General features: G+C 32.2%; 1 protein-coding gene across 1 annotated transcript; it reads left to right on the top strand.

Annotated features, from left to right (window-relative positions):
* The first annotated feature begins 17,177 nt into the window (after positions 1–17,177).
* On the top strand, positions 17,178–19,940 carry LOC110038091. Its single transcript, XM_020742856.1, has 6 exons — positions 17,178–17,775; positions 18,233–18,302; positions 18,394–19,175; positions 19,361–19,435; positions 19,524–19,601; positions 19,689–19,940. The coding sequence occupies exons 1-5, from the start codon at positions 17,178–17,180 to the stop codon at positions 19,571–19,573; spliced, it is 1,575 nt and encodes a 524-aa protein (XP_020598515.1). The 3' UTR covers positions 19,574–19,601; positions 19,689–19,940.
* Positions 19,941–22,192: the final 2,252 nt, after the last annotated feature.

Raw genomic sequence — 22,192 nt, 5'->3', positions numbered from 1 at the left:
GCTTACATTTACATGATACAATCATAAAAATAGTCTGAAAGATAAAATGATTTATGTCGTAATAAATGACAATCTCAGAATATTAAGGTGAGTTAGGTCTTAAATTGCACAACATAATTGTGCAAATGCTTAAAAATGAGGTGAGGATTTATGTGCACTAGGCAAGCAACCTCAAAATCCTATAACTTGTTGTTTAATTCTAAGAAAAGATTGTTGTTGTAGATACACTTGCTCTCTCGAAGTTGTTCTTCTATGCATCTTCGTCATGTTGCCCACGGAGTTAGCTCCAAACTCCTTGTTGAAGAGGAAATCCTAAGGTCTAAGGGTTTAAAAGGTTTTACCAGGTGTGTTTAAATGACAAGTTTTGTTATTATTGTTCATGCATTATGGGGGGAGGGGGTTAAAGTTGATTAGAGCAACACCAGTTAGGATCCCACGGTTACCTCGTTCCGACATCACAATTTTCTCTTGAATTTACTTTGTCTAAATGACTTGTTAAGCTCATTTAAACTAGGGAGATCTTGTTAGCAACTATGAGTTACCGCATCAGAAGCACTCACATAAATTCAAAAGGATGTATTATAAAATTATTATTTTTTTGTCTTTGTGGTGAAAAAGGTGTTTTAAATTTGAAAAAAACATGTTTTGTAATTTTCAGTTTTGGTGAAGTTTTGTAGGTAAGGAAAATAAATGCAGGTAAGCAAAAATGCTATAAAGTAAATAAGTAAAATTATATTGCATAAAATAAATGTGTAACTGGGCCTCTGTTACCGCTACATGATTAGCATCATAAAGCAGAATATATTTGCAGGAAATTTAAATAAATTGCAGAAAAGTAAATAGGAATATTCGGTACAAGATAAAAAAGTTGGAAAGACAAGTCATAACAAAACTGGAGTAAAAAGGAAAATCATAGTAACATACAAAAGTCCAAAACTGGTTGTAAGACATCGGTAAAGGTGGGGGCTTTGAGTTGGAATTGGTGCTTCTTAACCTTAAGTGAGAGTTACCAACCCGATAATCTATAGAGGGAAGTCTTAACCTTGATCCAAGTGATTAACCGTGGACTTTCATATGTTTTCATTTTTAAATTTAATTTTCATGCAAATAAAATTTACTTTATCATGTAAAATAGATTTTTGTTTAAAACATTTTGTAGAGTAATACAGTCCACATGTTAATTAATTTAATCAAGGTAGGACTACAAACAATCTAAGAAAATTGGGGGCAATCATCTCCTCAAGAGTCGTCGAATAGGATCATTGATCCATATCCTCTTCTATTATTAAATGTCCTTGAGGTAGGAGATACTATTCTAAAATCCCACATCGTATCCCTAGTTTTGTCACATATTAAAATTATTGTAATTAACCTAACCACCTAGACCTTAGACTTACACAAGCCTGATGATCCATTCACAAGGATTTCAATACCTTAGAGAAGACTTAAATCCTTGAGCATTGGGTCAATTAATATGGGATAAGTAGTGTAGGGTATTTTATTGATTTAGGTGAATTATCGGGTTCTGAAACTTAACTTGGCAGGTCCCTAAAAGTTTTAATGGATGATTTTCTCGAACAAAGAATAAAAACCAATTGTCATTCAAAATATCCAAAAGATTATAAAAGTATTCGGGGCATAACCTTAGATAGCTTTTACAAACTCTTAAATTATTTCGAGTTCATTTGAACTTATTATATTGTTTAAATAATCATCCAAAATTGGATAAGTTTCAATCAATTATTACACCCTGTGCTCAATGAACCTAATATTTCAATTATCCCAAGAGCGGGGTGCTCAAACACTCACTTGATATGTTATTTAAGAGTTATGTAAGTGAACTCCTTTATAACAAGCTTAAGTAATAAAAGATCGTGTACCCACAATTGAAGTTGGGCTTGTAGTGTTTAGAGGTGTTCATTAATTATTCAAGTTTCCCTTTTCTAATCCTCATTAAACAAGTTTAGGTATCAAGCCTAATTCGCTACTAAGCCCGTAAATCCAATCTCGGGGTTGATTTACAATAATCGAAATGTTAAATTAAGTGAACTGAATTCTCATTGAAAGATCACACTTATCATCTAATCACAAGTTATGGGCTTCAAATAAGTAAGTTATTATCTTTCTAGCTTAAGCTCACTACCTTAATATCAACATATTGAATTATCATCCAAGTTACAACAATGTATATAATTACAATTTTACCCTTATCATGAAAAATGCGATAAGTTGGTTTCTATCTATTAACCCATTAGGTTTCAAACATCCAAAAGAGTTCATCATGATCAAAATTACCTATTCACCCTTTGAATTAACCTAAAATTTAATTAAGGCATAAAAAAATTTAAAAATTACCATTTTGCCCCTAGACTTTCCACTTCATAACTCATCAAATACAACTCAAATTACTTTAGGATTTTTATGGTACCCTACTCATGGATCAATTAGAATATAAAAGGATAAATAATGATTTTTCTAATTTTTATTTAATTTACATAATTAATTTTAGCTCAAAAATATGAATTTTTAATGTTAATTTATTTAACCGAAAATTATTCAAGATTCACCGAGATCAGAAGACCACTTGGAAAAAATTTCATGATTTTTTAAATTATACTTTAATTGTTACAATTATTTATTAATTTTAGTGTTTAACTAAATAAAAAAATTTAATTTAATTCCAAAAATTACTTTTTAAATTTTTACTAAATCTCAGTCTAGAGAACATAAAGAAATAAACTTTTTATTTATATGATTTTTATTTTATTTATTATAATTATTTTAATGAAAAGTTAAGAAAAATATATTTTTAGCATTTATAAATACATAACTAAATTAGAAAAAAATAGGAAAAATATTTTAAAGGTCCCAAGTGATTAGGGCATAACTAGGAATATTTTTAGGCATTTTCATATTTTTGAATTTTCAATTATTTCTAATTTAAAAAGAAGCTCAAAAATGAACTATTTATTTTAATAGTTTATTTATTATAATTATTTTAATGCAAAAATCCCATTTTTCTTTATAAATAGACTTTAGTGATCAAATCAAATCAAATGGGTTTCAAATTTTTATAAAGAGTTAAAATGACACTACATACAGTGTGGAACAAATTTTATAATTTTTGGATTATATTATATATTTTTAAAATTTTTATGATTTAAAATAAAATAATTAGCTATATTAATGTACATAATTTTTTATACTTAGTTTATATTTTCCTAGAGTCCTCTGACCATAAGATACCTAGAAAAAAAATCTCATATTTTTTCTGACTTATATTTTAATTTATATAATTATTTTATGTAAAAACAGACAGCTAGGCTTGAAAATTATGGTTTCATGGCTAGAGATGTTCCCTGACTTTGGAAAAATCTGAGAACATCCCTACTATCATTAGGAACAAACTCCTAAATTTTCAAGCCATGATGATGATTATTTATTTAATTAAAATTAAAACAAACAGGGAGCTTTTAATTAATTAAAACTAAAATACAAGCCAAATAATTTTTATTTTGGTCCATAATACTTTCCTCTATTCACTGAGAAAGGCGATATTTTTATTTTATTTTTATGATTTATCTACACCAAGTTATGAATTTTTAAAGTTTTTGAATAATTTTAATAAAAAATACCCTATTTTTCTACTTATCAACGTGACATCCACGTCAACCTACGACGGCTTCGTAAGACTATGCAGTGCATTATGATTCATTGTGCTTTACACCTCAGCGTGCCACATGTCTCACTGTTCACGAAAAGATCTCCCGTCCGACTCTTCCTCCGTCGTTGAATCCATGCACACACGAATGGATGCATCTGTTCATCATCTCCATCAGTTCAAAACTGAGAACCGTCTACACTAAACCCTAAGATCTCGCTCGATACTCAATTAAATCACATAAGGTTTGTTCTTATAGCTTCATATAGTCAAGATGAACCTATCTGTACGGTTACATGCATATGAAATACAAGTTCACTTCACAATTGATGAAATTGAGCCCAAAGTTAGGGATTTTGAAATATACCTTTGCCCAAGTGGTGAGGCCTCAATTGGGTGCTTTTCGAAGCTTCCTTGTGGTCTAATGAACCTCCTCAAAGTGCCACTTTGCTCTGGTATAAGGAATGAGTAGGATTTCAATCAAAGGGTGGTGCAGCTTTGGTTTAAAAGTGGGTTAGAGTGCTCAATAGAGGGGGGTTTTGATGGGGAACTTCCTTGTTTGGACTGAGGAAGCTTTTGGATGGTTTAATTTGGAGTTTAGGGAGTTTTATGGAGTGACAAAAAAGCACTAGATTTTGAGCTCAAAATTAGGGTTTGATAGTGGGTTTGAGTGGTTGAAAATGGTGGGGTTGAACTTAGGAAGGATGGAAGGAGCTTTGTGAGAAATTTAGAGGACTCCTCCCTTAGAAATTGGTAGCACTCTCTCTATGGTTGTGAGAGGGTGGTTTAAATAGATGAGGAATTAGGGATAAACTTGCCAAGCCAAGGGGTGGAGAAGGAAGCTTCAGTGGAGGGTTGAACGACGCAATTCACCAATAGGGTGAGCCACATTGGATGGGTGCAATTTAAGCTTGATCCATGGGGGAGCCTTCTCATTTTTGGGTTTTTTGGCTACTAGGCCGACCGACCAGGTCAGGGGAGGTTGCTATCTGTCTCAAGGAACCAAGGGGGAGGTTAAATGATGATCAAGATGGAGGTTTAATCAAGTAAGCTCAAACTTAAGTCACTTGGCCAAAAATAGGATGGAATCCCATAAATCATGGGACCCTTGGTCCATGGCACCTTTAGGGTGGGCTAAGAAAATCTAGTTTGGCTCTTAGGTTCCAAAAGGCAACTGGGGTGGTAGACAATGGGTTGAATCAAGTGGCTCCAAGTGAGTTTAGGGTTTTGGTCAAATTTTGGGATTTGGCTTTGACTTGGGTTTATCTTGTGCTAGAGCTCGGATTAGCCTCAATTAAATGGTCTATTTGGTGTAGGATACTGTCACAAGGCATTTGGAAATCAATTGGGTTGAACATTGAGGGGTTATGATATTCAATTTAGGGGAATTTGAAATTTGGAGAAAAACTGGGAATTTTGGTTTAAATTGAATTTGGGCTAGGATTGAGGTTAGTTAAAGGCCAATTAAAGGTTCCGATTAGTCTAGAGGAATGTCATGAAGAGTTTAGAATCCAAAATTGGGAAAACTGGATAGGTTAGGGAGGTCAATTTGATGGGATTTTGGCTTATGATCAAATTAGGGTTTAAATTTGGCTTGGAATTTGAGTTTGAAATTAGGTTCAACTGGACTTGAAATTGGTTTCAATTAGGTTTATACATGATGAAATTTGATTTTGATTTGAAATTAGAGAAGTTTGAAATCAATTTGATGAAAATTGGGGGTGATCTGAAGACTTTAGGCATTTAGAGGTAAAATTGGGATTTTGGTCAATATTAGTCAATTTGGTTAAATTAGGCCCAATGGGTAACTATAATTGGTTTTGGGGAGGTTTGGAATGATTTGGGAGGATTTAAGAATTTTTGGGCCATGAAGGGCATTTTGGTAAATTTGGAAAAGCTAGGGGTATTTTGGGAATTTTGGAAATTTTGGGGTGTTTTGGCCAAATTGGGTGATCTAGGATGATTTTTGGAAAAAAAATGGGTAATTTTTGAAAATTTAGGGCTCTAGGGACAATTTGGTAATTTTGGGAAAGTTTGGGGGCAAAAGGCCAAAATTGGGTATTTGGGTAAAATGGGATCAATTGAGGATGCTAATCATGAAATTACCCTTATGGTGCCATAAGACCAAGGGAGATCCCATTCTGGATCCTCCATGTTTTGGTTTTAGCCAAACCCTAGCCTTGAGCTAAGGGTTTGGGGGACCATCCACATGAGTTTCCAAAAGAGTAGGGGATGAAGCTAAGCATGATTGGTTAAGAGTTTAGGGTGTGAGTGAATGCAAGGAGTTTCAAGTGTGTGTGTGCAAGACTGACCGAGACCACACCACCCAGAGCTAACACTAAAGCCAAACAGTCATATGGTGATTCCTCTTGAGCTCCCCCATGTTGGCTCCCCCTACTAAGTGCTAGAGGTTAGAACCAACATGTGGAACTTCAAGAGAGCAAAGAGGCATTTAAAATTTTTAATGGTAGGGATCCATCACAAGTCCTCTAGAAATAGTCAACAGAAAAATCCTATGGCTAGATCCTAAGCTTCTAAGGAAGAAAGACTTGACCTCAACAAAAAGTGAGGTCAAGAGAGTCACACACACAAGCACATATAAAATGGATTAGTAGGAAATATAAGCCACATAACATTTGAATTTTTGCATGGTGAGCACATGAACTAATTAGTAAACACATGACACATGGATTCTTGCATGTTAACGCTTGAAATATAGGTTTAGCATGAGATAAGCACTTTAAACATATTTTTTTTCATGACAAACACATTTTAATATGGTAAACACCTAACTTACATGACAATCAAACAATCTGTATAATGAACACAAAAAATGAATAATGAATACTTGATTTGCATGTTGAGCATATAATTTGCATAAAAACATGTACTTTGCATCACTTACAACTTACACAACAAAAAAATTGGTGCATGAAGATCTCCCTCTTCTCTCTAATTTATTTAATATTATTATTTTTTTGTTTAAAAGTCTTCATAAAAGGGTCTAGGGTTAGGATTAGGCTTTGTTTAGGTTAGGTGTGTTTAGGTTTAGGTGTGTTTAGGTTGATTAGGGCTTGGATAGTATTTTTTTAGGTTGATTAGGGTTCAAGTAGGATTAGAGTAGTGTGTTTGGGCTTTGACAGACAAATTTTAAGTTAGGTTGGTTCAGGTAGGGTAGTTTTAAGTCTGTTGAGATGCACATGTGGTTTTTGGTGAGTTTAGAGTGTTAAGATGTTCATGTGTATGTGAGTTTTGGTAGATTAAGAGTTTAGAGTTGATTAGTGTGTTCTTAGGTTAGGCTAATATATCAAGGTTGAGGTGGTGTTTAGATTTTTGGGTTGGGTAGATTTATGGTAAAGGAGGAGTTTAAGGTTATAGGTTAGAGTTATTTTAGGGAAGAGGAGATGTGTTTGGTTTCAAGTTGGGTAGTTTTAGGCTGGAGCAGGTGTTTAGGGTTGCAGATATGGGGTGAGAATGAGCAGGGAGAAAAGTTAGGGTTTCAGGTTAGAAAGGTTTTAGCTAGAGGCGGAGTTTGGCATTTCAAGTTGCGTAGGTTTACGGTGAAGGCGATGTTTAGGATTTGGTTATGAGTAGGCTTAGGGTGTAATGAAGAGTGTGTGGATTGCAAGGGTTTGGGTATGCAGTGGAGTGGGTTGGAAGAGGAGTTAGGGTTTTGAGTGAGGTACATATAGGGTGGATATGGAGTAAACAAGGGAGTTTTACGGTGGAAAATGAAAGAAAAGGGGAAGTTAAGGGAGTTAAATTGTGAAAAATGAAAGTCAAGGAGAAATCAAGTGGTGGAATATGAAAGAAAATAAAAAAAGGAAAAGACATGATAAATTAAAAATTACATTATGTGAAATATTATTAAAATTAAAAGTAGATGGAAGAGTTATAACATTTCTTTTCTATGGAGTTTTTACTTTGGATGAAGTTGTTCCCTTATGGTTTCTTTGGTATGGTATCAATCAAAAGAAAAGAAGAGAGAAGGATGTGTTTGCCCTCTATGCTTGCTCTTATTTTTGTGGTCGAAGGAAGAGAGGAGACGAGGGGAAGGGGAGAGGGAGCCACAACTTGAAGAGGGGAAATAAGGAAAAGAGGTTTTAGGTTATGATGAGAATGAGGGGGAATTCATGTGCCTGGTTAGATGAGGTGAAGAATTAAAGGAGAATATTTGAAGGGAAAGAAAGGGGGGAGTGGTTATAAAGGAAGATGGGCAAATTTTCTTAAAAAAAAAAGAGGAAAAATTGAGAATTTATTAAAACTAGGTAGTTATGGTAATTGTGGTAAGAAAAATGAAGCGGACCTCATTTTGAATAGGATGATGCAATAAATTTACTGGTCTAATTCATTTTTGTAAAAAAGTGGCTCTAGTTCAAGATATGTCAAGTAGAGGTGAGCCCAAACCCTAGAAGAGAAAATTAGTTTTGATTGGTTTTAATGATTAAAACTAAGTGTTTTTAATTTAAATCAAGCTTGGTGGAAGCCAAAAAAAAAATTTAGTTCTTTTTTAGGTGAATTATTATAATTATTCTTTTTATTATTGAAATTATTATTTTTTCTCTCTAAATTATCATCGACACAATGAGATACCAGATGAAGTCTTATTTGAGTATAGAGAGGTTCATTTAAGAGAATTTGATGATATGATCACAATTGTAAAGTCTATTTTTAAAAAATAATTACTCATTGAAAAATTTTTATGTGAGACTTTTTTTCATGTCTGAAAACCCATAATTGAATGTTTTACATAAAAATTATTTTTGGTGTCCACCAAAATGGTTTACATACTTCTCATATGTGATTATAAAGATTATACAACTTAAAAAATATAATTTTAGTCATCAAATTGACCTTTAGAGAAAATGATAATTTTAGGGTATGAAGAAAGCACTATTTAGGCATGAAAATTTGAACTGAAGAATTTTACATAAATATTATCTCATAAAATCATCATACTTATTTGCATAACAATGAGTATCATGCAAAATTTAGAATGAAGTTTTGAATTCTATTATAACCTTGGAAGATAAAATGATAATTTTGTGGTTTATGCTGACTAAGGCTTATTTTAGGGTTTGTTCAAAGTTGATTTATTTAAGTTTTTCTTGTTTAGTGGATTTTAATTTTTGTTTAGTTAGATTTTAGTTTTATTAACTTATATTTTAGCTTATGATTCTGTTCAAGTGAGATTCAGTTAAATACAAGCAGGGGAAAATGGTCGACCAAAAAATGAGATCAACAAATAGACCCCCAATATATGTGGTAGACTATGGAAAGTATGCCACACATATTTGTGTCGACCAAAATAATCAAATAAGTCTGAGAGTGAAGACATTGCTGTTCGGCGTTTGAGTTTTGAGTTTTGGGACAAAGTTTGAAGATTGAAGTTTTTATTTAGGTTTTGTGGATTAAAAAAAATTTGTTTGATTTGGGTAAGTTGAAGCTTTTGATGTTTTGGATATTTTATTTGAGGGTCTTTGAAATTTTCATTTGTTTGGTTATTTTGAGTGGTTTTGATGTTTTTTGACTTGTGTTTACTAGTTTAAGATTTTGATGTTTGTGTTTCTTATCAACTGAAATCATTAAAGTTTCATTCTGGGGATTTGGATATTGTTTCCTTGAAGAGTTTAGTTCGAGATATTAGGGAATAAAGTTATTATAAAACTTACTCGTGACCTGGAAGGCAACTTAAACAATCTAAGGATGGTGCTATAGAATCCTAAAGACTTACAAGATTTTCAAAAAGGCTTACACACGATGCAATCACTCTTCAAGTCTTATGGAATAAAAGATATGAAAGCCTAATGATAGTACTATTATGCTTCAAGTCTTAAAGGAAAGAAGTCTAAGGATGGTGTAATCAAGATGTTTCTCATAGATCAAAATATTTGAAAGCCTAAAGAAGGTGTTATTATGATTCATCTTTCAAGGTAAATAATCTAAGGACAGTACAATTAAGCTTCATGTTCTATAGATCGAGAGATTTGAAAGCCTAAAGAAGGTTCAACCATGCTTTGTGTATTCATGGAAAAAATTCTAAAGACAGTGCAATTAAGCTTTGTGTCCTATAGAACAAAAGATTTGAAAGCCTAAAGATGGTACTTTTAGGCTTCGTGTCTTTAAGGAGAAAATTTTAAAGTTAGTGCGATTAAGCTTTGTGTAATATAGACTAAAAGGTTTGAAAGCCTAAAGATAATGCTATTATTCTTCATGTCTTCAAGTTAAAACATCTAAGGATAATGCAATTAAGCTTTGTATCATTTAAATTGAATGGTTTGAAAACCTGAAGATGGTGTTATTAAGGCATAAAGTCTAATGACATTGCAATTAAACTCTATTTCCTATAGATTTAAGGGTTTCAAAGCCTAAAGATAGTGTAAGTATGCTTCATGTCTTAAAGTCAAAAAGTCTAAGGATGATTCAACTAAACTTTGTGTCTTACATACTGAAAGGTTTAAAACCCTAAAGATGTTGTTATCATGCTTCATGTCATTAAAGCAAAAACTCTAGGGATTGTACAATTAAACTTTGTGTTCTATAGGCTGAAAGACTTTGAAAGCCTAAGATTGTGATATTTTACTTCTTGTCTTTTGCACAAAAAGTCTAAGGATGCTGCAAGTAAGCTTCATGTCCCAAATACTAGAGGGATTTAAATTCATTCACCTGAATACATTATCATGGAAAAACTCACGTACACATCCAACAAATGAGTTAAATAGGGTGGTTAGGTAGGGATGGCAAATCATACAGACTCTCATCCAACCTAAGAGCTAATAAAGAGAAATTAACTTATTGTTTGTTCATTCGGTGCCGTTTATCTGTTTGTTTGATTGATCTATTTTGAAGATACCTGAACAAAATAAGATGGAAGCCATGCAGAATCATATCCAACCTAAAATGTGGACAATGTGATTAGATCGAGATGGAAAATCACATGGACTCACATCCAACCTGAGAGCCAATTAAAGGAAATTCGTTCATTATTTGTTGAGTGTTGTTTGTTTTAAAAGTTTGATTAAAAATTTTTGTGATTTGTTTTTTTTGTTTAAAAGGTTTTATTATTATTCTTTTTTGTTTTGAAATTTTTTATTTGTTTCTTTTGAAGGGTTTTTTATGTTTTCCTACTTATGTGCATTCGTTGAGCATACTAGTTGTATTAGGTATACGACACATATTTTGGTTCTTTATAAAATTGGTGCCCCTAGCTTGTCTGATTTTCATCATATAATTCTCTTTTTCAATCAACCTTCTTTATTTGACCATCAAAATGATTTAGAGAAAGAAAAGAGCTTGAAAAGGGATAAATAGACAAGTTTTAAAAAATATGGAGAACTTTTATAAGTTAGACTTCATGTGATAGATCAAGAGTGTATGCCCAAAATGAGAACAGGTCAAAGCACCTTGAAAAATTTTTCGATGAAGATAATTCTATAAAATCAACCAACATAAATAGAGAACCAAAATTATATTTTTTTTTGGGGATAAGAAAAACTCTCATAGGAACTTCTCCCATTAGTTAATTATAGCTTGGGATATACCCAAAAATACTCTCAATTAAAGGAGTCTAGACTAATTTTTTGTGATAGATTTATTTTTTGTGATAATTGGTGAATAAGAATATCAAGGATTTTTTCATCTCAAAATGATTATCTCAATGCTTTCAAAGCCATATTGGGCCATAAGGTAAAGAGCAAATCACCGTATTCCATATGAGTGGAGGCTTATCAATAATTGGGCCTATAAAATGACATCAACAATGTCTGAAGGAAATAAAATAGACTTAAAAGGAGTATATCAATTAAAAGGTAAGGAATTTCTAAGAAAGTAGATATAGCTCGGTCGTGATTCGATGGATTCACGATTCCAAGCTTTTAGGACTCTAAGTTTATTTAATCATGGAGATAGTTGACCGGACTTTACCAGAGATCCCTTGTCAGCAACCCATGTGTTGCGTTGTCCAAGAAATATTAGTAACCCTAAAATCAATAGAAAAAAATGTCTAATTCCATACAACTCTGTTGATATAAAATTGTTAAAAATGAGACTTATACCCACCAAGAAAATGGTTAAAAGGCCTCTAGAATGAATGTAAGAGAGATTTGGAAACAAAGTTGAACCATTCCACAAAGAGCTTTCATCTTGTGTAAGTAATGGGAGTCTCTAACATCTTAATCATCTAAGACAACCACCTGATCATAGAAATTTAAGCATAGTTAGTCGAATTGAAGAAGCAAGTGTACTCCTTCTCAACACATTCAAATAAGATGTAGTTATATAGCAAGGTTCCTAATGTGGAACCCTATTAATGTGACTAGAGATAAGCTCATGCATACAAAAAAATTTTAAATTTGATGAGAAGACCATGCAAGAAAAATGAAGCATAAATTAAAGTGCTTATTTTAAAATGGATTCAAATTTAATCCTAAATTTTAATTAAAATAAATATTTTATTCAATTTTTTTGTCGAAATGATTTTTGGTTTAAAGAGCTTAAGAACAAATTTAAGAGCCTAAATAATCCCAATTCAAAAGAAAATGAGAATTTAGCACTCAGTGTAGGAAAAAAAAACACCATATAAATAATTAAGAAAGCTCGGGTGCTCATGGGTTGACAACATATTCTAAAAATCCAAAAAGATTGGTCAAGCTCCGCATATATATGTTTGATCCTATTGTCTATACAAAAATATGAACTTAAAATTAACAAGAATGCAACTTCTTGTCCTTGCCACCTGGTGCTACTTATCAAACACCTTGAAGCCTATGCTCATACCTTTATTTTAATATTGACTCAAACCTAAATTCTAAGAAAAAATTACATATGAAAGTCAAAAAAAGAAATGACTTGCAATGAAAAGGTTAGCACAAAATAATTATATGAAATAGATTAAAAATCATGCCTGACATGGGGAGCTAAGCTGCACATACAGAAAATGTGTTGGTTTATATCATTGTAGCTCCTCCTTAATGTGATAGCTTCTAATGGGATTGTTTTACTATGTACAACATAGATCTTGAAAATTTTCTTTCTAAAGGATCAAATATGGAATTTGAAGAATAGTATACTATCTTGAATCTTGAAGGGTAGAAATATTTCGGGTAGAAATATTTCCCTAGAGTGGATCTAATCACTTGGATAATGAAAATCTTTGTGATTTATGGACTTATGGAACCAAGAATTTTTCCTTACCTTACTGATGTAAGATAAGGTTTAATTTAATTCGAGTTCTAGTAACTCGATGAGCGGGCTCTCTCATAGTTAATTTCATCTCAAGAAATACTCTTGAGAACACTCTTTATTAAGGTTGTGTCTTACACCTTTCTTAATGATCAATAAATATATGTGAGATGGTAGATGTTTGAAGACTTAGATATAATAATAGGTTTAGAAAAAGGTTGACCTCACTTGAGCTAAGAAACTTGAGTTTATTGAGTTAATTTAAATTTAAAAGTTTATTTTGAATTAAAGTTCAATTTAAGTTGGTTGTTAAATTTTAAAAGGGGTATTTTAAATTTTAAAACTTAATTTGATGAAAAAATTTATGTTTTGTTAAATTGAGCTCTTAATGTAATTAGATTAGGTTTAATGCCTTTAAAATTAGTTTGAGAATTATCAAAGTTCATTTTTAAAAGTTTAAAGATTTTTTTTTTTACTTATTGAAATTAATTATAATTTATTAAGTTGATTAAGTTCAATTTTAAAGGTGATTGATAAAGCTATTTAAGATATGTTGAATTTAAGATTGGTTTGAAGCTCTTAAATTTTATTAAAACTTAGTAAAATTCATTTAAATTCATAAATATTTATTAAATTTTTTTTAGATTTCTTAAGTTTGTTAAAAATGGTTAAAGTTTATTAAAGTTGAAGGTTAGTTCAATTTGATTTATTAAAATTTGTCTAAGTTCATTAAAATTTAGTAAAGTTTGATAGTATATTATGAAATTTTTTATTTAAAGTTGATTAATGTTAATAAAATTTTTATTTAACTTGGCTTGAGTTTTAAAATTTCCTCATCTTTAGAATTTGGGCTCAACAATTAAAAGTCAGATTGATAATATAGAGCTTAAATTTAAAATTTATCTTTAAGATAGAGATTTGGCAAAATTGGTTTGATTTAAAAAAATTTGGAGTAGACTTGGGTTTGATTTGAATTGATTTGGATATAGTTTGAAATTGATTCAAATTGGATTGAATTTGGTTTAATTTGATGTTGATTTGATTAAAATACAAACTGAGATAGGGCAGATCCTAGACTAAAAGATAGAAAAGATAAAGGATTTCTAAATTGAGGTAAATCCCTAACTAAAAATAACTCTAAACAGAATGTTATAGGTGAACTATCTAAAATTTTAGAAATAAAGCACTCAGTTAAGATGCTTATAACTTTCTTTCATTTAAGATGCTTTAATATCTTAAAATATTAAATAGTAAAATAGTAGGAGGTCTCTCTTGTCGTCATGACAATGACATAAGGTAGGCCAACCTATTATTTAATAGTTTTGGAGTATCTTCATCAATAACCATGAATTACTTCATTCTATGATAGTCCTATAGTTCAAGAAGGTAAACCATTTGTTTTATATGTTGTAATCCTTAATTTTATCTATGAGGTTCCTATTAAACTAACTTAAGCTTTTAGACTGGAGTAATCTAGGATGAGCATGAATCTAGGTTTTCATCTACATCCGCTAACCTAGGGTTCATAGTTTGGAGCTATCCAAGCATGTGGTTATAAAAAAATTAGAGTTGGTTTGTTTTAAGAAATTTTATGGGTTCACAACTTAAATTATGATTTATTTAGTTCCAAAGTTTATTAATCATGGTGACAAATTAAAATTCTTTTAATGTTTTCAGTTTTAGTTTTCCAAGTGTGTTAGTTTTAACAAATTCTTTTAATGAATATTATGATTTATTTGGTTTTCCAAATATTCATAATTCTTCTAAGATTTGAATTCAGTTTTCTATATTTAAGTGTTCTTTTTCTTCAATTCCTAAGATTTTAAGTATGTATAGTCTAAGACTGTGTATTCAAAATAATTAAACTTAAACCCTCTAATTTTATACTTTTCATATTTAAAGGTCACTCATATTCTCATCGAAAATATTTTATTTTCCATACAAAAATGTATTTTTTTTTTGAAAAATTAGTTTGTCATGTAAAAATAATGTGAGTAATATGAGTTAATTTACATATGAAACAGTGAGATTTAGAATGACCCAAGACTTATATACTCATAAGCCCAGACTGTGAAATCATATGTTTTTGGGGAGAAACAAAATTCATTTGGTAGACACTTAAGTTAAAGAGTATAAAAGTCTTGCATAGACTAAGCATGTTAAGAGGATTATTAGGGCTTCTTGATAGAGGAGAAGAGTGCTAAGATGCTAAAAGTGGAGATTAGGCGAAATTTTGAGTTTTTGTTTTCTTCCTTTCTTGGGTTGAAACCTTTGGGCTAAGTTCCACCCTATATTCTTGAGAGTTTTGAGAGAGAGAATTTGTATGAGGGGGAGAGGTGCTGCTCTTGTGTAGAGGACAAGTCGTGATTGTAAGTTTTACTTTTTGTGATACTTTGCAATGAAAATCTGCATTAATTTCTAGTCTGTGATTTTCTCGACGATGCTTCGCTAATCTTTTTTTGAGCCTCTGTGATATAGAGGCGGTGATTTTTATTGTGATTTTAAAGATGTTTTTCATATAGAAGTTTCATTTACTCCTAACTGTTGTGTAGTGGAAATGAAAGGTTTAACCACAAAATTCTTAAAGGACAGATATATTCCAGTAGAATTCTGTAATTTTTCTAGGGATCGAATCATTTCTACGGAATGCCTTGGATTTTGAGAAAGCCTTAAGTTCATGGATTATAGCCTTCTTTTGACCTAGACATATGCATAAGAAGAAATTTCATCCTCTGTTGACAATTATCATGTTAGAGAATGTTTTGAACACCATGATCCATCACGATCCCTGAATCACAAAGGCATAAGCCTCACCACTCTTGAAGAATTCCTTGATGTCTTTATTTTTTCAATTTCTACCATTTGTTCTCTGATTTATTTTATGAATATTTTAGAATTCAAACCTATTTTGAAATTACACCAAGCTAGATTCACAAGATTAGTAAACTAGAGATTTTTTTGCTTGAATAATTGTTAAACCTTTCATTATGGAATCAATATATGAACTTTTAGACTACATATTACTTGATACGTGCACTTGCGTTGTAGAACCAACTTACTTCATAGTAAGCTTTACCACATCAAGTTCTTATGTGATGGTTTGGGAAAGGCATTAATAATTATTTCAACCTTAGGAAAACTTTAGTTCATAGGCTTAGGATCAAGATTTAAAACATTTTGTTTTTCTATTTCCTATTTTCTTTTGTTGTTTCTATTTTGCATTTGTTTTGTTGTTGTATTATCTTATAGGTGCTAAAAAATTAAAAGCTAAAAAATTTTTTTAAAGCCAAAAAACTAAGAAAAAAAATAATAATAAAATAATTTGCTATTAAGTGTTGTCGCTTCATATTTTGTATTTATTTTGATTTATTTTTTATTTTCTTCATATTTTGTATACGTTTTGTTATTGTAATTATTTGTTGCATACTTTATTTAGTTATAAAGTACACACACACAAATATACTTTGTATGCTCATTGTATATATATAAACTTAACTGTCCCTCTCCCACGTCCTCCACGTATAGGGCCCTTAGTTAGTTGTTACTTGGACCGCAAAGCTTGCTTGATCCCGTCGCCACAGTAAAAAATGGCGCGCGGCAGCTTCGCGCCTACAGAAACCTATCACTCTTCCATCTCCATAGGTGCTTTGTATGCCCATTGCCTTGGAGTTTTTTGGTGCTCGTTTCTATCATTCCTTCGAAAGCCCCTCTAGCAACCTCAACTTCACTGTTCGGTTGCTACGGCGAGGTTTCTTCTTTCTCATAGCGCCAAGGAGAAGAAAGTGAACGAAGGTCGCGAAGGTGGTCGAGCCTCGGCTTGAAGATTTGGTTGTCGCAAAGGTCAAGGGATTCCCAGTGTGGCCTGCGTGGGTGCAATCTGTAATTTCTATTGCTGGTACTGTTTATTCATTTGCTCGTTTAGGTAGAGCTGAGTCTGTCTCTAAAGAATTTTCTGGCGTTTCTCAGAAGATGGAAGGAAATACTAGCAATGGAGGGAAACCTGGCGTGTCAGGAGGCAACAAGAAAAAATCTAATAAAAAGTGCATACCAAGGGAAGAGCTTGTAGTGGGGAAACTAGCAACTTCTGAGGGGAACCCAGTTTTGAAGCCTGCTGCAGACCGTAAAGGTGACTGCTTCCAGTCTGGAGCTATTAAACGTAAGATGAGTGGTAATGTAGTTTTACCCTCGGCTAAAAGATCACTATTTAAGAATGAGAGAGTTAATCTCTCCGAAAGCTCCGGTAAAAATGAATCATCGCATTTAACTGGAGGACAAAAGAACAACAAGAATTTAAACTTTGTATTGCAGCCCATCCACAACACCAGCATGTGATAACATGAACCAGTCAGGAGTAATAAAATTGTTCAATGGATCAGGTGATGTTTCAAAATCTTCATCCACTGGCACTGAAGGCTCAACGAAGAACCGGATTGTGACTAATGGAATGAATTTTAAAAATAATAATACCTCTTTAATTCCTTTGCTCCCAAAAAGGAGAGCTTTGAAGTTGCTGGAAGATGTTGATGGTGATAAACGTAGAACTCCAGTTCACCGTGTTACTACTGTCACTTTGAGAGAATGTTCAGGATCTGGAAGAAAATTTGATATGCAGCCGGAATCTTGTTGGAGCTTTCCTCAGAATGGTGATAAAAATTTTGTTGGAAATGTGAGCTCTAGAGTTAATAAATCTCCCAACAATGTCACAGGTAGCATGGAGTCGATGGAGGGTTCCTATTCAGCTTCTAGGCCTCGTAATGATGATGTGAATGTGCTGAAACGTTCTGCAGACTTGCTTGCTAGCTCAAATTCTGTTAGGAGAAAAAAGTGTAAATCCGCTTCTCCAAATGGTAGAGCAGCCAATAACGAACTGAAAAATTTAGTTAGCTCTGGCTATACTGACAATTTGGGGAGTCTCAAAGCTCTCAAGCAACATGGTAGAAAGAAATCCAGTGCTTTACCCAAATCCAACATTTCAGTACTTGTTCTATAGAGTTTATGGTGAATTGTAGCTTAATTCATCACTAATTTCTCGTAGTAAAACAGGGAAACATTATAACCTAGAGATAAATGCTATTTAGCCACAACATTTTGGAACCTTCTATAATATTCAAAAACATTATAATCACTTTGTTTAAATCCTTAAAATGATGATACGTTTAATTCTTATTTTTTTCTTAAATCAACAAATATTGCTCTAGAAACTTATGTTGCATATCAGCCCATGAAGATTAACAATACTTCACCATGCAGATTACAACTATTGCCTAAGATACGAGAAACAACTTGGAGGCACATTTACAAAACACCTAGATTTTGCACACCATTCTATATAATATTCAATCCCATGTGTGAAACATTTTGTTTTCTCCATGAAAAGCTTATTTTGTTAAGAACTTGAAGGCGAATGTTTTGTCCATGTGATTTTTGTTGTTTTTTCTTTTCAAAACAACGTGGAGATCTGGTATGTTACTATGAAATTATTAATGGCTTTGTTTGTCTGTAAAATTTGAATATAGTGCAGCAATATATTGAGTATGGTTACTTTCTTCCAGCAATACAACATTCTTGTTTCCTGGAATTCTTTCTACGCATGTTTTGGAAGATGATGAAGATTTTCCGAGCAGTCTATGCAATCATACCGCAGGACTTTCTCCACATAAATTAGGTATTTTTGAAGCCGTTCCTGGTTCTGAAGGTCGTCCAATGGAAGCACGTCACCATACATTGGAGCATGTAGAGAATGAGATAGAGATGGAAGATGAACTTACATTATCTTTTGAAGAGAGATCTATAGGAGAAGTTTCTACCTACAATTATACACTTCATAAGGAACATTGCTCAGCTCTTGAATCTATATTTGGTAATAATAATGGGCTCCTACTTTTACCGGCAGAATCTCCTCCACTTCTTCCTTTAGATCCTCCACCTTCTCCACCGCCATTACCTTCTTCACCGCCTCCCCCTACACCTCCACCTCCATCATCACCCCCACCTATGTCACCGCCAACAGTCTCATCACTGCATCAAGTTTCCTACTCCAGTTCGTCATTTCAACAATGCGGTGAAACTATCCAGCAGATGCCTCCTCATTCTTCCCTGCCAGCACTGAAGATCCTAAACCATTCCCTTACAAGCTCTCAAATCCCCTCAGGCCATCTATCTCATGGAAATTCCATGTTCCATCACGCCTCAACTTTCCTACTTGGTCAAGGAACATTTGGTGCAAAAGAGCAATGGATGTCACATCCTGGTGATGCTGATCAAGGTTATTCTGATGCTTGGAACCAAGGAGGGAGACCATCATCATCTTTAAGTGTACCTTTTGTACAGGATGGTATGTGTCGCCATGCATATTTTTACCATGCTGAAGTAGATGAACTATATGAGGTCTTCCTTAATGTTAGAAATTTCAACACTCTAGTAGTTTCCTGCTCTAGCTATTTATCAAAAGTGCTGTTAGAAGAAGAATATTCTGCCTCATATCGGGTGACTAAAGTGATATGATTGTTTCTGTTGCAGGACACTGCAGATTAACTACTACTGATTTTTATCATCCCCAACATTATTCAGCGCCATCTCGAGCTTCATTACCAGGTGGCTTTGATTGTAGAGCTTTGCCTTGTTATTATGCTATTTATTAGCTTGTCATACAATTTCTGACACTCATGTTCTATCTCTTCAGGTGATAGTTTTGCCAATTTTACCCCCACAGATTTTTGGAGGCCCACATAAATGTATTTATTCTTGATCAAGGGGTCTGGTATGTACTTTGTTTTCCTTTTTTTGGCTATTTAAGTACTCTTTTCATAGTACTTACAGTGGAAGTTTAACTTTATTCTATTGCCAGCTATAGGAACATCAAAAGATTTCGAACTGAACCACAAAGATCGCTTGCTCCTTTATACTTTTTCAAGTTTGTGGGAGGTTCAGAGCTTTGTATATTTACATTGTGGTTGATTTTTTTTTGATATTCAAAGGTGCGCTGATAGATGAAGAGAGTTGACATTTGATCTTTTTAGGAATTTGTAAATTGTAGTTTTTGCTGATCTTATACAAGAGCTGATTTCTCCGTACCAAATTTTAGGCAATGTAATTTAGAGAATGGAAGATTTGCTATAACATTATTGATATTTCTCTATCAATTGAAATTCTGACATCTACAGAGAATTTTTAACCTTATGGCAGTGGGTTTCTTTTAAGTGATCTAAAATTTTTAGTTTAGAAATGTAATAGTCCAACTTAGAAAAATATTTTAGTAAAGTAAATGATATAATTTAAGAATATCAATTTTCTATTTAATTCAGACATAATTGAATTTTTTTCAAACTTTGAATTTTAAAAAAAATATTAATTTTAGAATTTATTAATTCAATATTGAAAATAATTTTCACTAATACTTTCTGACGTTAAGCATATAATCGATCTTAAGTTTCATCAAGCTTCTCTTTCCTTTTGATACTTTACTTTTTCTTTCTTTTTCTCTCTTTTCTTTTTTTTTTCTTTCAAGATTTTTTTAATCTCTACTATTTTAGGTGAGGATTATCGTATCTGGACAAACCTTTAATGATTTTGAATTTCACTATGTCTTTTCTAAAGTTAAAAACATATTTTCTATCCTTAACTTAAGATCTCGTATTAGTTTTTGAAAAAGAATTTTCATAGAATCTAAATTCTTTAAAAAGTTTTATTTTCAAAATTCTTAATTTTTTGAAAATACAATTATTTCTACTATAAATAGTAAAATCATTTCTCTAATTTTTCTACTAAATATCTTAACTTTAGTTTCATCATTTTTACTAACTTTTCTACTATGTTGTTCTTTATCATGCGTAAAAATTAAAAGTTTTAAAATCTTAAAGATAATGCCACATACCATAGGTTATTTTAAAATAAGGTCACTGAGGACAAATAAAGCTAAATTTTCAAAAAAATTTCTCCCTTTCCCAAACTTAAATTTTTAACAGGATAAAGCATTCAGTCCAGAAATGTGGGTAAGAAGAAAATAAGAAATACAAATTATAAAGCTGACCTTCTATACATGGTTTTAACATGAAAATGTACAGGTACAAATTGAAAGGCAGGTGTACAACTGTAAGTAATGTTCATTAAACATGGTATATCAAAAAGATTTGTTAAGTAAAGGACTACTCTAAACGTAATCACAAATTTAAAAAAAGACAGTAGTTTAGTAAAAACGAATAGTAAACAATCCATCAACACAAATAACAAATCATAACAAATCCACAGAATACAACTACTACCACAAACACATAAGTAAACTACATCCAACAAAAAATGAATCATTCTCATCATCATCATCATCATCATCATCATCATCCTCATCGTCATCATCCTCATCCATATGGGTCCGAGGTTCATAATTCAGAAATGGAGGACTAGATGAAAACTTAACATCCTAATTTCCTCGAAGAAAACTCACCAGAGAGGTGTTGAAATTTGTTTCATAATCATGTTTGAGCTTCAAATATCTCTGAACATGATCAATCTTTTGCTCAATATCAGTCACTTTACTTTATAGATATGCAATATCATGCACGAGTGTCTGATAATCATTATAAAGTTCAACCAGAGTGGCTGAAGGGTGAGCATAAGTACTTGAGGTGGATGGACATGAAGTAGAGGTAGAAGGAATATCTGAACTTCCACCCCTTAATGTCCATCCAGCATGTAGCTTGTATACATGCACATTTGTCCTCCTAATGGGTTTCAGAGGCTGTAAGCTCTTCCCATCTCTCATGTCCTACTCTTAATTGCTTGCATAAAGTAAAAATTAGGGCAGGGTATCCTAAACCAATACAACCAGCTTCAGCTAAACCTTACAATTGATCAAAAAACCAGTCTTAATCAACAGACACCACAAAATTATTATTTTCTCCTCAATTCATCAAAGGGTTTAAAACTTCATTTTGAATATTGCATGATATTTATTATCATATATAAATATCACGCAAATAATTTTGACAATCACATCATACAATTTTAATATAAAATTCTTCACTTCAAGTTTTTGTACATGAATTATGCTCCGTGCACCATGAAATTATCGTTTTCTCCATAGAACAACCTCGTGATCATAATTACATTATTTAAGCTGAATAATATTCATAATAACATATGAGGAGCATACAAAAGCATACAAACCAGTTTGGTGGTTATCATGTACTATTTTTAAGTAAAAGTTTGCATTTTAAGTTTTCATGAATGAAAAATGGTCCCGCATAAAAAATTTTGCATAAATCATTACTAAATAAAATTAATTTTTTAATTGCATACGGATTGTTAAAAACTTTCAAATAAACTCCTTTGCGTTCAAATACGACTCTGTTTGGG

Source organism: Phalaenopsis equestris, unplaced genomic scaffold, assembly GCF_001263595.1.
Source record: "Phalaenopsis equestris unplaced genomic scaffold, ASM126359v1 Scaffold230612, whole genome shotgun sequence".
Classification (NCBI taxonomy): Eukaryota; Viridiplantae; Streptophyta; class Magnoliopsida; order Asparagales; family Orchidaceae; genus Phalaenopsis; species Phalaenopsis equestris.
Note: the sequence above shows the minus strand (reverse complement) of the source record. Positions and strands in the feature narration are given on the sequence as shown.